This window comes from Gopherus evgoodei, unplaced genomic scaffold (genome assembly GCF_007399415.2).
Source record: "Gopherus evgoodei ecotype Sinaloan lineage unplaced genomic scaffold, rGopEvg1_v1.p scaffold_39_arrow_ctg1, whole genome shotgun sequence".
Lineage (NCBI taxonomy): Eukaryota > Metazoa > Chordata > Testudines > Testudinidae > Gopherus > Gopherus evgoodei.
In genome coordinates this window covers 3,346,068-3,360,213 of record NW_022060060.1, presented here as the reverse complement: position 1 = coordinate 3,360,213, position 14,146 = coordinate 3,346,068, and the positions used below count along the sequence as shown (strand labels likewise).

General features: G+C 63.7%; 1 protein-coding gene across 2 annotated transcripts; it reads right to left on the bottom strand.

Moving 5' to 3' along the window:
• Positions 1–262: 262 nt before the first annotated feature.
• On the bottom strand, positions 263–12,439 carry SALL2 (spalt like transcription factor 2). 2 transcript variants are annotated; one of them, XM_030545764.1, is made up of 4 exons: positions 12,337–12,439; positions 1,480–3,731; positions 934–1,332; positions 263–547 (listed from the first exon to the last, which is right to left on the bottom strand). In XM_030545764.1, the coding sequence occupies exons 1-3, from the start codon at positions 12,407–12,409 to the stop codon at positions 952–954; spliced, it is 2,706 nt and encodes a 901-aa protein (XP_030401624.1). In that variant the 5' UTR covers positions 12,410–12,439; the 3' UTR covers positions 263–547; positions 934–951. The 2 variants fall into 2 exon arrangements, with proteins under 2 accessions (XP_030401624.1, XP_030401625.1); XM_030545765.1 differs by lacking the exon at positions 12,337–12,439 and adding an exon at positions 7,155–7,267.
• Between the last annotated feature and the right edge of the window lie 1,707 nt (positions 12,440–14,146).

The following is a 14,146-nucleotide window of genomic DNA, read 5'->3' as shown; positions in this document are numbered from 1 at the left end:
GTCTTGCTCTGTGTGTGTGTGTGTGTGTGTGTGTGTCCCTGTTGCCCCCTTCTGGAGGGGACAAGCCCTGCTGTATGTCTCTGTTGCCCCCTGCTGGAGGGGACAAGCCCTACCGTGTGTGTGTGTGTGTGTGCGTGTGTGTGCGCTGCCCTCTGCTGGAGGGGATAAGCCCGGCCATGTTTGTGACGCAGAGAAACGTCTGAATCTCCCCACTCACCCCGCCCCATCTCCTCCCTGGGGAGAATAAGACCGAGTTTCTGGGGATTTGTCAAACTGCTTTAATGATAGACACAGACAAAGTCCTGCTGACCCTGGCCAGAGCAGCTGGGCCTTTGTTCTACACTAGAGGGCGCTTCACTATGGGTCCAAGATGGCTGGGACAGCCCTGGTCCCTGCGCCAGGGTCCTGCCTCCCGCCCAGTCCCCTCTGAGCTACGGTAAAAGTAAAAGACTAAAATGCCACTAAAGTTGTGTGGGGGCCGTGTCCCCGATGCCTGATCCCCCCGTGGGGGCTGGTGCCTCTTGCAGCACGCCAGGGCTGGTGCCCCCTGGAAGAGAGAGAGAGAGATGGGGTTAGGGGACAGCACTGCTGGGGAGAGTGGGGTTGCACAACCTCCCAAACTGATGGCATGACCTCTGACATCTAGCCCTCCTACTGATTGACCTCTGACACCAAATATGTCCCACCAAGCAACCTCCTACCCCAGCCCTCTCCCAAGTGACCTCTAGTCTGCCCTGGCCCCCATGCTTTCCATCAACCACCCTCCCAGCTCCCTGCCCCGCAAGAAGTGGCTAAACTGGGGAATGAGCCGTGCCATGGCTGGGAAGGGTGGGGGATTTTCTGTGTCTCTGGAGCAGCCCCCCATCACAGCGGGGCTGGACTTTGGGGTCAAGCGCCTCCTCTTTTTATTCCCCGGGGGAAGAGGGATGTTACCTGCTGAGGGCTTGTTGGCTACTTCTCCGCCTTGTCTTGGCTCTCTGGGGCAGCCTCCCCTGCAGCTGGAAGTCCTCCTGCCGGCTTCTCCTTGGCTTCAGTGAGGGCCGCCTTGCTGGGCGCAATGGCTGGGCCAAAAAGTACAGGGGGTGCAGTAGAGGAGGAAGGGGTGGCGGTGACGGGGGGGCCTCGGCAGGTCTTGGCAGCCAGCCCCCCCCCTGCGATGAAGGCCGTGTACTGGTTCCAGAAGGACAGGGGCCCCACCAGCTGGGTCGGCACATCCCGTGCTAGGAACTCCTGCAGCTTTGCTGCGCCTCCCGGTGCTGTTGGGGCCTCTGGGACCAGACGCCGGCCACGCCGTGCTGTGCTGCAGCTCCACGCTGTGCTGCCTGGGGGAACCTGCCACAGGGACAGAGACAGGCAGGGGAGCCCATTACATCTCAAGGGAGACCCTGTGTAAAGGCAGGGGCAGATGGGGGAAGTTTGAGCAGGGAGAGGCAGGGGACAGGCTTGGGGTGGGGTGGGGAGGGGCAGGGGCTCTCTTACCTGGTGGTGGGCTGCCAGGGAGTGCTTACACAGTGCTGCCCCGTCGGGGAATCCCTCCTTGCAGACCCCACAGGCCAGCGCCACCCCCTCTTTGGCCTGGCTGGCCCGTGGCTCCTCGGCTCCAGGCCCTGCTGCCCCCTCATCCTCTCTCTCCTGTGCTTTGTCTCCTCCTCCCTCTGCCTTCTGCATGCTGGAGTCTCCTTCTCCCTCCATGGCGGGTGAGGGGCTCCCTCCCCCAGGAGGTGAGGCGCGGGGATCGGCTGCTCCCCCCACCTCTAGCTTCCCAGCATCCTCCTCTTCCTTGGTGTGAGCCGGGGCTGCTTCCTCCTCTGGGCTGGATGCCCCCTCTGAGCCCCCCGGGGCCTTCTCCGTGCTGCTGTCCAGTGAGTCCTCATCGCTGCCTTCCTCCTCCTCTTCCTCCTCAGACAGCTCCTCCTCATCCCTCTGCGAGGCGGGGACCTCGGGCTGGCGGGTGCCCTCCCCCAGGGCAGCAGGGGGCTCGGGCAGCAGGGCCCCATTGGGGATCTGGCCCCCGAGGTGCATGCGGACGTGTTGCTGGAGGCTGACGGCGTTGGTGAACTTCTTCTGGCAGATGGGGCAGGAGTTCTGGGCTCGGGCAGCCGGGCTGGCCTTGTGGCCCACGAAGTGCGCCCGCAGGTTGCCCCGGGTGGAGAAGGCCCGGCCACACACCTTGCACTTGAAGGGCCGCTCCCCACCATGCTGCCCGTAGTGGAGGCGCAGTGCCCGGGGGCAGCTCAGCACCCGCAGGCAGATCACGCACTGGTTGGGCCCCGAGGAGGAAGAGGAGGGCGGCGAAGAGGCCGAGGGAGCCGCCAGGCCGGCTCCGGGTGAGGCCCCCTGTCGGTCGATCTTCTCCACCAGCTGCTGCAGCTTGGAGGTCTCCGAGGGGGAGGCTCCCACCGGCTCCAGCACGTAGGGGAAGGGGAAGCCAGTGCTGCCCGCCTTGAAGTGGTTGGCCAGCAGGGCCCAGCTGGGCAGCTTGCCCAGGGGTACCCGTGCTCCTTCTGCTTCCCTCCCTGGCGGCGTGTTCTCGTCCCCCTTGCCCCGCCCCTCGGCCGCTTTCATCAGCACCAGCTTGTTGAAGACAGGCAGGGTCTGAGTGGTGGCTGCGCCCCCGGCCGCAGTGCCCGAGAGCAGCGTCAGACTCTCAGTGGCACTCAGCCCCTTGCGCTCGGGGGGCGCCGCTTCCTCGCCTGGCTCGGCCTTCTCGGGCGGCACTGACATGCCATAGGGCAGCCCGGCGCCGGTCAGCACGTAGTCGAGGTGCTCGGGGACCGGGTGGGGGTTCATCTGGACATGCGGGTACTTCTCCCGGTGCCGGTGGAAGTGCACCTTGAGGTTCCCCCGGGTGGTGAAGCGGTTGCCGCAGACGTTGCACTTGTAGGGGCGCTCGCCTGTGTGGGAGCGCAGGTGGATCTGCAGGGCACTGTCGCTCCCGAAGACCTTGGCACAGAAGCGGCACTTGTGCCGACCCCCTGGCTTCTCCTCCAGCCCTGGCTCGGCCCCTCCGGCCCCGTTCTTCTGCCGCAGCAGCCCTGGAGAGGTGGCCTGCTCCAGGCCCCGCGCCGCACCCAGACACTGGGCGGCCAGAAGTCCCGTGGAGGGGAATGCCGGGGCCAGGATGGGCTCCGCTTTGGGGCCCCTGGCACTGCCAGGGAAAGGGTGGTAGAGGTGAAAGAAGGTGGGCTTGGGCACCTCTGGGGAGCCTGACACCTGGGTCCTCACTGGCTCGGACTTGATGGAGAAGACGGGCAAGGGGGCCTTGGCCTGGTGGGAGGCCCCTGAGGCTGGCTCTGGGGCGGGGGCTGAGGTGGCCGGCTGCCCCAGGGAGCCCAGCAACAGCACCTGCCGACAGATCTCCTCCGTCATCTGCATCTGGTGCAGCTGGCGCTGCTGAAGCACCCGCAGTTCCTCCAGGATCAGGGGGATGTTGAGGTGCCCGGAGTGTGGGGGAGCAGCCGGCAGAGCCGGTGGCGGTGGAGGAGGGAGTGGCTCCGGGGCCAAGGGGTTGCTGGCCAGAGGACCCGTCTCTGTCTCCATGCTTGGGGGGCTGTCGGGCCGGGGCTCCGAGGAGGAAGAGGAGGAGGAGGAGGAAGAGGAGGAAGAGCCAGCGCTGTCTTGCCCGTTGGCTGAGGAGGAGGAGGAGGGAAGGGGCTGGTTGGGGTGACAGGTGTCCCGGTGGGCAGCCAGCTCTGTGGGGCAGGATGGGGCTGCCTCGTCACTTGTGTCCCCTGTGGGGAGAGAGAGACAGAGGGTCAGACCTTGGGGGGCAATGCCAGGGGATCCCCGTGCAGCCCAGAGCTTCTGCAGCTCCCCCAAACCATAGGGGAACCAGAGACATCTCCCATATCTATACAGGAACCTGAGACCTCTGCTATATCTATAGTGGGTGTTCCTACATCCCCCCAAAGCTATAGGGGGCAGAGGAGCCTGCTCCCCTCAAGTCCTCCCCCTTCCCCACTCGGAAATCTGCCCGGAACACAGTGCCCAGCTGGTTTTCCCCGCACGGCACCTCCTGACTCCACGCACCCCTATCCCCCACAGGCACAAGAGAATCCAGGGAGGGGGGTCATGTCCCAGGCTGATAGGGAGACAGTGCAGGGTTCTCCTTTCCCCAGGGTGTAAATCAGGAGTAACTCCATTGGGACACATGAGACATATGGACAGACAGACAGAGAGTGCAGGGGATGCACAGACAGACAGCCACATAGAAGGCTGCAGGGTATGGGTGGACGGACAGACAGAGGCTGCAGGAGGCAGATGGGCAGGGGCGCATGGAGAGAGAGGGCGCAGGGAATACACGGACGGACAGACAGACAGGAAGGTGCGGGGACAGACAGACGGACAGAGGGTGCACGGGGCGGACAGACAGACAGAGGCTGCAGGAGGCGGATGGGCAGGGGCGCATGGACAGACAGAGGGCACAGGGAATACACGGACAGATGGACAGACAGGAAGGTTCGGGAACAGACAGACAGACAGAGGGTGCATGGGGTGGAGACAGACAGAGGCTGCAGGAGGCGGATGGACAGACAGGGCGCAGGGAATACACGGACGGGCAGATGGACAGACAGAAAGGTGCAGGTGACAGACAGACGGACAGAGGGTGCATGGGGCGGACAGAGGATGCAGGAGGCGGACGGACAGGGGCGCAGGGAATACACGGACGGACAGACAGACAGGAAGGTGCGGGGACAGACAGACGGAAAGAGGGTGCACGGGGCGGACAGAGGGTGTAGGGGAGGAAGGGATGGGCACATGGATGCACAGAGGGACAGAGGCTGCAGGAGGCGGACGGACGGGGCGAATGGACAGACAGAGGGCGCAGGGAATACACAGACGGACAGACGGAAAGGTGCGGGGACGGACAGACGGACAGAGGCTGCAGGAGGCGGACGGACAGGGGTGCAGGGAATACACGGACGGACAGACAGGAAGGTGCGGGGGCAGACAGACGGACAGAGGGTGCACGGGGCGGACAGAGGGTGTAGGGGAGGAAGGGATGGGCGCATGGATGCACAGAGGGACAGAGGCTGTAGGAGGCGGATGGACAGGGGCGCATGGACAGACAGAGGGCGCAGGGAATACACAGATGGACAGACAGAAAGGTGCAGGTGACAGACAGACGGACAGAGGGTGCACGGGGCGGACAGAGGCTGCAGGAGGCGGACGGACAGGGGCACAGGGAATACACAGACGGACAGACAGACAGGAAGGTGCGAGGACAGACAGACGGACAGAGGGTGCACGGGGCGGACAGAGGGTGTAGGGGAGGAAGGGATGGGCACATGGATGCACAGAGGGACAGAGGCTGCAGGAGGCGGACGGACGGGGCGAATGGACAGACAGAGGGTGCAGGGAATACACAGACGGACAGATGGAAAGGTGCGGGGACAGACAGACGGACAGAGGCTGCAGGAGGAGGACGGACAGGGGCGCAGGGAATACACAGACGGACAGACAGGAAGGTGAGGGGACAGACAGACGGACAGAGGGTGCACGGGGCGGACAGAGGGTGTAGGGGAGGAAGGGATGGGCGCATGGATGCACAGAGGGACAGAGGCTGCAGGAGGCGGACGGACGGGGCGAATGGACAGACAGAGGGTGCAGGGAATACACAGACGGACAGACGGAAAGGTGCGGGGACAGACAGACGGACAGAGGCTGCAGGAGGAGGACGGACAGGGGCGCAGGGAATACACAGACGGACAGACAGGAAGGTGAGGGGACAGACAGACGGACAGAGGGTGCACGGGGCGGACAGAGGGTGTAGGGGAGGAAGGGATGGGCGCATGGATGCACAGAGGGACAGAGGCTGCAGGAGGCGGACGGACAGGGGCGCATGGACAGACAGAGGGCGCAGGGAATTCACAGATGGACAGACAGAAAGGTGCAGGTGACAGACGGACAGAGGGTGCACGGGGCGGACAGAGGCTGCAGGAGGCGGACGGACAGGGGCGCAGGGAATACACGGACGGACAGACAGACAGGAAGGTGCGAGGACAGACAGATGGACAGAGGGTGCACGGGGCAGACAGAGGGTGTAGGGGAGGAAGGGATGGGCACATGGATGCACAGAGGGACAGAGGCTGCAGGAGGAGGACGGACAGGGGCGAATGGACAGACAGAGGGCGCAGGGAATACACAGACGGACAGACGGAAAGGTGCGGGGACAGACAGACGGACAGAGGCTGCAGGAGGCGGACGGACAGGGGCGCAGGGAATACACGGACGGACAGACAGACAGGAAGGTGCGAGGACAGACAGACGGACAGAGGCTGCAGGAGGCGGACGGACAGGGGCACAGGGAATACACGGACGGACAGACAGACAGGAAGGTGCGGGGACAGACAGACGGACAGAGGGTGCACGGGGCGGACAGAGGGTGTAGGGGAGGAAGGGATGGGCACATGGATGCACAGAGGGACAGAGGCTGCAGGAGGCGGACTGACAGGGGCGAATGGACAGACAGAGGGTGCAGGGAATACACAGACGGACAGACGGAAAGGGGCGGGGACAGACAGACGGACAGAGGCTGCAGGAGGAGGACGGACAGGGGCGCAGGGAATACACAGACGGACAGACAGGAAGGTGCGAGGACAGACAGACGGACAGAGGGTGCACGGGGCGGACAGGGGTGCAGGGGAGGAAGGGATGGGCGCATGGATGCACAGAAGGACAGAGGCTGCAGGAGGCGGACGGACAGGGGCGAATGGACAGACAGAGGGCGCAGGGAATACACAGACGGACAGACGGAAAGGTGCGGGGACAGACAGACAGACAGAGGCTGCAGGAGGCGGACGGACAGGGGCGCAGGGAATACGCGGACGGACAGACGGAAAGGTGCGGGGACAGACAGACGGACAGAGGCTGCAGGAGGCGGACGGACAGGGGCGCAGGGAATACACGGACGGACAGACAGGAAGGTGCGGGGACAGACAGACGGACAGAGGGTGCACGGGGCGGACAGGGGGTGCAGGGGAGGAAGGGATGGGCGCATGGATGAACAGAGGGACAGAGGCTGCAGGAGGCGGACGGACAGGGGCGCATGGACGCACGGACGGAGGCCGGACGAGCTGCCCCCCTCCTCGCTGCGGCTGCGGAGGGGGCCCGGGACCGGTCCCAGCCGGGCGGGCCGAGGGGCAATACCGCACCTGCGGGCTCCGCCATGGCCTGTTTCCCCGGATGCCGGAGCTGCGGGCGCGGGGCGGTCCGGTGCGGGGCCTGCGCGCTCCGAGCGGAGGAGAAGGAGGATGCGGGGGGAGGAAGCAGGAGGAGGGAGCGGATGCAGGGAGGAGCCGGAGCGATCCGACCCGCCGGGGCTGCAGGGACCTCTGGTGTCCGGAGTCCGGGGCGGCGAGCCCGGGGCCAGCGCTGCGGGCGCCTCGACGCACGGGGGTCCCGCTCCGTGTGGAGCCCAGCCGGGGGTCCCGAGCTCCGAGCCCAGCCGTACGTCCCTGCGCCCCGATGCCCGGGGGTCCATGTGCTCTGAATCCAGCCATGGGGTTCCCAAGCCCAGACATGCGTCCCTGCGCCCCAATGCCCGGGGGTCCCTGCACCCTGAATCCAGCCGTGGGGTTTCCAAGCCCAGCCCTGCGTCCCTGCGCCCCGATGCCCCGGAGTCCCTGCGCCCTGAATCCAGCCGTGGGGTTCCCAAGCCCAGCCCTGCGTCCCTGCGCCCCGATGCCCCGGAGTCCCTGCGCCCTGAATCCAGCCGTGGGGTTTCCAAGCCCAGCCGTGCTTCCCTGCGCCCCGATGCCCGGGGGTCCCTGCGCCCTGAATCCAGCCGTGGGGTTCCCAAGCCCAGACGTGCGTCCCTGCGCCCCAATGCCCAGGGGTCCCTGCATCCTGAATCCAGCCGTGGGGTTTCCAAGCCCAGCCCTGCATCCCTGCGCCCCGATGCCCGGGGGTCCCTGCGCCCTGAATCCAGCCGTGGGTTCCCAAGCCCAGCCTGGGGTCCCTACACCCCAATGGCCGTGGGTCCCTGCATCCTGAATCCAGCTGCGGGGTTCCCAAGCCCAGTCATAGGTCCCTGTGCCCCAATGCCCGGAGGTCCCTGCGCCCTGAATCTAGCCGTGGGGTTCCCAAGCCCAGCCGTGGGTCCCTGCACCCTGATGCCCGGGGATCCCTGCATCCTGAATCCAGCCGTGGGGTTCCCAAGCCTAGCTGTGGGTCCCTGCACTCTGATGCCCAGAGGTCCCTGCGCCCTGAATCCAGCCATGGAGTTCCCAAGCCCAGCCGAGGGTCCCTGCACCCCAATGCCTGGGGTTCCCCAAGTCCAGCTGAGGGTCCCCTAGCTCTGAGCCCAGATGGGGGGCCCTGTGCCCCAGTGTGTGGCCCTGGGTGGTCCCCGAGTCCAGCTGGGGGTCCCCGAGCTCCAAACACAGCCAAGGGTCCCTGCGCCCTCATATACGGGGGTGGGGGAGATGTGTCCCTGCACCCTGTAGATCCCAGCTGCGGGTCCCTGCCCCTCCTGAAGAACCGAGATCCCTGACCCCTGATACTCCCCTACAGCTGCCCTCCCCCATGCCCAGGGCATCTGCCCTCCAGGGGAGTGTGTGGGACAGATGGAGGTGGGTTTGCGGCCAGAGTCCCACTAGGCCAGTGGCTCTCAACCTTTCCAGACGACTGTCCCCCTTCCAGAAGGCTGATTTGTCTTGTGTAACCCCAAGTTCACCTCTCTTAAAAACGACTTGCTGACAAACCTAGACATGAGAGAGAAGAGTGACCCAGCACACGAGCGCTGAACAACGGCTAACTTCCTCGCCTTGACCCTATACTCATACAACAACCCAACGGGCACATCGCTATTGTACCCACATCTCCATCTCTGGTGGAGAGAGCAGCACAAAGTCACTGTAGCCATGTTCGTTTGTACTGACTTCCACAGGCTTCTGTAGCCTGTTGTAAAGGAGGCCAATCTCCAGCTGAGCTGACGTGTACCCCCGGGCTGCGAGCGCTGCCACAAGTGCAGGGTAACCTGGGGACACAGAAGCTGGGTGAACTGGCCTGGCTTCCTTCACACCAGCCCGGCCGGGATCCAGCCCCCTGGTTCTGGAGCAGCAGAGGTCAGTGTGCACAGCGGGGGCTTCAGGCCTTGGCACCAGACAGACAGACAGACACAGGGGAGCCAGACTGGGGGGCTGTCCCTGCCATGTTCGCTCTCACCAGCTATCCCCCAGGGAGCCATGGCCTGTTTCTCTGGCTCCCTCGGCCGCAGCCAAAGTCCCAAACCAAACCCCCCCAAATTCAACACAAGAGATTTCCAGGGCTCACAGGGTTACCTAGCAACCGCACAAAGGGTCCCCAGGGGGCTGGGACCGGACCTGCGCTGCACAGAGTGGGGAAGAGACAGATAGATGGAGGATGGATGGTGTATGGAGATGGGTGGGTGGATGGATGGACAGGTAGAAAAGTGTGTAGGAGAGCACAGACCGATAGATTGGGTGCATGGGGATATATGGAGGAGTGGTGTATATGGAGATAGATAGATGGGGGGGTGCCGGTGGATACATAGCTAGATGGGGTGCTGGAGGACAGATGTGGGAGTGTAGGGGACAGGGGACAGATGCAGGGTGCAGGGGACAGAGGAGGGGGTTCAGGGGAAAGATGCGGGATACAAGAGGCAGAGGAGGGTGTTCAGGTGACAGATGTGGGGTGCAGGGGATACACAATTAGAAGGGGTGCCAGAGGACCGATGAGGGGGTTCAGGTGACAGATGAGGGGTGCAGGGGACAGGGGACAGATGCAGGGTACAGGGGATACATAGTTAGATGAGGTGCCAGAGGATGAATGATGGGGTTCAGGTGACAGATGAGGGGTGCAGAGGACAGATGAGGAGTGTAGGGAATACATAGCTAGATGGGGTGCAGGGGACAGATGAGGAGTTCAGGGGCAGGAGACAGATGAGGGATTCATGGGACAGATGAGGGGTTCAGGTGACAGATAAGGGGTGCAGGGATACATAGTTAGATGGAGTGCCGGAGGACCCCTGAGGGGGTTCAGGTGACATATGAAGGGTTCAGGGGACAGGGCACAGATGAGGGGTGCCGGAGGACCGATGGGTGGTGCAGGGGACGGGACAGATGAGAGGTGTAGGGGATACATAGCTAGATGGGGTGCTGGAGGTTAAGGGGACACATGAGGGGTGATGGGGACAGAAGAGGGGTGCAGGGGACATATGCGGGGGTCAGGGGACAGATGAGGGGGTTCAGAGGACAGAGGAGTGGTTCAGGGAACAGGGACAGAAGAGGGGTGAAGGGGACAGAGAAGGGAATTCAGGGGACAGATGAGGGGGTTCAGGGGCAGAGGTGGGGTGCGGGGGACAGGGGTCAGATGCAGGTTGCAGGGGATACATATCTAGATGGGGTGCCAGAAGATCAGGGGACATGTGAGGGGTGCAGGGGACAGAGGAGGGGTGCAAGGGACAGATGAGAGGTTCAGGGGACAGATGTGGGGTGAAGGGGAGAGATGAGAGGTTCACAGGGCCGGCGCTTCCACTTAGGTGACCTAGGCGGTTGCCTAGGGCACTAGGATTTGGAGGGGCGGCATTTTGCCACTCTCGGCGGCAATTCTGCGGTGGGGGGTCCTTCCGCGCTCCGGGTCTTGGGTGGCAATTCTGCAGTGGGATCCGCCGCAGAATTGCTGCCGAAGACCCGGATCGAGGAAGGACCCCCCCCCCCCGTAGAATTGCTGCCAAGGACAGGGAGTGCGGAAGGACCCCCGCCTAGGGTGCCAAAAACCCTGGTGCCACTCCTGGAGGTGCAGGGGACAGATGCGGGGTGCAGGGGATACATAGCTAGATGGGGTGCTGGGGGACACATGGGGGGTTCCGGGGAAAGGTGAGGGGTTCCGGGGACAGATGCGGGGTGCAGGGGATACGTAGCTAGATGGGGTGCCGGGGGACCCATGGGGGGTTTAAGGGGTCAGATGCGGGGTGCAGGGAATAAATAACTAGATGGGGTGCTGGGGGACCAATGGGGGTTCAGGGAACAGATGCGGGGTGCAGGGGATACATAACTAGATGGGGAGTCAGGGTCCCATGGGGGGTTTAAGGGGTCAGATGCGGGGTGCAGGGGATACATAGCTAGATGAGTGCTGGGGATTCCATGTGGGTGTTCAGGGGACAGATGCGAGGTGAAGGGGATACATAGCTAGATGGGGTGCTGAGGGACTCATGGCGGGGTTCAGGGGGCATGTGAGGAGTGCAGGGGACAGATGCGTGGTGGAGGGGAAACATAGCTAGATGGGGTGCCGGGGGACACATGGGGTGTTCAGGGGACTGATGCGGGGCTCAGGGGACAGCTGCAGGGTTCAGGGGATACATAGCTAGAGGGCGGGGCAGGGGAACCTTGCTGGGTTCTGGGGACAGTTGAGGGATGCAGGGGACAGATGCAGGCTTCAGTGGATACATAGGTAGATGGAGTGCCTGAGGATTCACAAGGGGTTCAGAGGAGAGATGCAGGGTGAAGGGGACAGATTCAGGGTGCTGAGGAGAGATGCGGGGTTCAGGGGATAGATGCAGGGTGCAGGGCATACATAGCTAGATGGGGTGCCGGGGGACCCATGGAGGGTGCAAGGGATAGATGCGGGGTGCAGGGGATTCATAGCTAGATGGGGTTCCGTGGACCCATGGGGGGGTTCAGGGGTCAGATGTGGGGTATAGGGGATACATATCTAGAAGGGGTGCCGGGGGTGCTATGAGGGGTTCAGGGGACAGATGCGTGGTGCAGGACATACGTAGCTAGATGGGGTACCGTGGACCCATGGGGTGGTTCAGGGGACAGATGCGGGGTGCAGGGCATACATATCTAGATGGGGTGCCGGGGTAACCATTGTGGGGTTCAGGGGATAGATGCAGGGTGCAGTGGATTCATAGCTAGATGAGGTGCCGGGGGACTCATGGGGGGTTCAGGGGTCAGATGTGGGGTGCAGGGCATTCATAGCAAGATGGGGTGCCGGGGGACCCATGGAGGGTGCAGGGGATAGATCGGGGTGCAGGGGATTCATAGCTAGATGGGGTACTGGGGACCCATGGGGGGTTCAGGGGTCAGATGCAGGGTGAATGGCTTACATAGCTACATGGGGTACCGGGGACCCATGAGGGGGTCCAGGGGATAGATGCGGGGTGCAGGGGATTCATAGCTAGAAGAGGTGCCGGGGCACCCATGCGGGGGTTCAGGGATAGGTGATTTGGCGCAGGGGGCACAGCCCGGGGGAGTTGGAGACTTTGAGGAGTTTCACGTATTTGCGAAGTCCGCCTGCCCGGCTCCCCTGCCGGCCCTGGCCCCTCCCAGCAGCACCTGCCGCCCCCGGGCCCCCGCCCCCGGCACCCACCGTTCTCGGAGCCCGTGGACCCGTCGCAGTCCGAGATGAGCTGCTGGGGTTTGCGCTGCTTGCGGCGAGACATCCCCGCGGGGGCGCCGGGCCAGGCACCCCTGGGTCCGCCACTCGGCTCGGGAGCCCGTGGACACCGGGACGCTCCCGGGCGGGGTCTCGCCCCCCTCCTCGGAGCATGGACCCGCCCCCTCCTTTGCGCCCCTCATTGGAAGCGAAGTCCTAATCCGGCCGGGCACTCGGGTCTCCTTTGTGCTCCTTAACCCCTTCCTGCCTGGCAGGGCCGGGCGCTGGGCTGAGGTGGCTAGTTACCCTGGGCCGGCCTGGTCCAGAGCTGCGGGGCTGGGGCTGGTTCTACAGAGTCGTGGCCGGGGGCTGAGATGCAGCTGCCTCTGGGGTAGGGCAGGGGGAGCTGAACAGCTGCACTCGGGCGGGGGTGGGGTTGGCAGTGCTGTATCCCTCCTAAGCCAGGCAGAGGGGTTACAATGGGAAGTGAAGGCGCTGCCCGCAGGCAGGTGAACCATGGCTCTGGCGTTAATACCCCAATTCGGGCAAATGCAGCATCCCTTTACTGCTCACCAAGTGGGCAGAACTTCCCCAAACATGCCCCCCGGGGCACTGGGGCTTTGGGGTCAGCACTGAGAGCCCCAGAGGGTGCCCCCTACTGAGCCCCTCACCCCATGCCCTGCAGCAGAGCCCCCCATACCCAGCACATGCCCCCTCCCTCCTCCAGCCCTGTCCTCTCCCCCATCCCCGCTCTCCTCCACCCCCCATTACACCCTTCCTTCCTCTTTTCTTTCCACCTCTTCCCCGTGGCCTCCTGACCTCCCCGAGCACCACAAAAGCCCAGGCTTCGGCAGAGCCAGCGCTGCGGGAATGTTAATGAAGCCGCAGCACAAAGGGGGAAAAGACTTCGAAAAACCCTCAGAAAGGGCCCCTTTGAGACAGGCTCGCTGCTGTGTGTGGCTCAGTGGGGAGGGCTTGGGGGGGATGGTGGGGGAGGGCTCTGAGAACATCTCAACATGCTGCCTGTGGGAGCCATGCCTGCCCCCTTCCATTCAGGCAGCTGAGAGCAGACTCAGGCACTGGGGCTGGAGAAGGTGGGGGATGCACAGGGGGTGTGGGGCTGTGTCTCCTGCGGGGCCCCCTCCCTGTATAAAGGGGGTGTAGACTGTGTGTGGAAGCTGAATTTACCATAGGCCCCTGTTTTCCATGGAAATGAGGTGCAGGGGGGGCTGTGTTTCCATAGGGCCCCACTCCTTGTGTTAAGGGGACACGGGGGGGGGAAGGTTTCGCATAGACTTTAATCCGCATTCCTTCCTTCCCAGTCCAGCCTCCCTGACACAGGCATGGAAGCTAAGCTCCTGAAGCTCACAGGGTGATGTTCTCTGCCCCCCAGGGGTGTAGCTGGCCCCTGTGTTTGTGGACATGTATGGGGAGCTTCAGCTGCTCCAGGGGCACTGATGGGGGTGGGTGGGCACGAGGGCACAGACAGGGACCATGCTCTTCCCCCAACCCTTTTGTAAACAGCTGAGCAGAAGCGGGGCACTGGTTTTCAAAAGTGGCCCCCAGTTTTTGGTGCTTAGCTTGAGAAGTCTCCCAGGAGCTGAGCAGCCTCTGAGGGGCCCCACTGGGGAGCTGCCAGCTGTGACCCCCAGTGCCTAGAAGTGTCTGAAAATACAGGCCCTCACAGCTATGAGCACAAAGCGCCCCCAGTACTGCTGTGGGGCTGAAACGAGGGGTGCAGAGGCAGCTCTATCTCTCTGCCCCATCCATCCCCTTGGATCTGTCCCTGGCCCCCTCCCTGAGT

Excerpts from the sequence above, each read along its gene's own strand:
- SALL2 (XM_030545764.1), bottom strand. The coding sequence starts at position 12,409 with ATGTCTCGCCGCAAGCAGCGCAAACCCCAGCAGCTCATCTCGGACTGC. Across the intron at positions 3,732-12,336 it reads GTCCACGGGCTCCGAGAACG|GGGACACAAGTGACGAGGCA; the intron begins GTGGGTGCCGGG and ends CTCTCCCCACAG. Across the intron at positions 1,333-1,479 it reads CCCTGGCAGCCCACCACCAG|GTTCCCCCAGGCAGCACAGC; the intron begins GTAAGAGAGCCC and ends TCCCTGTGGCAG.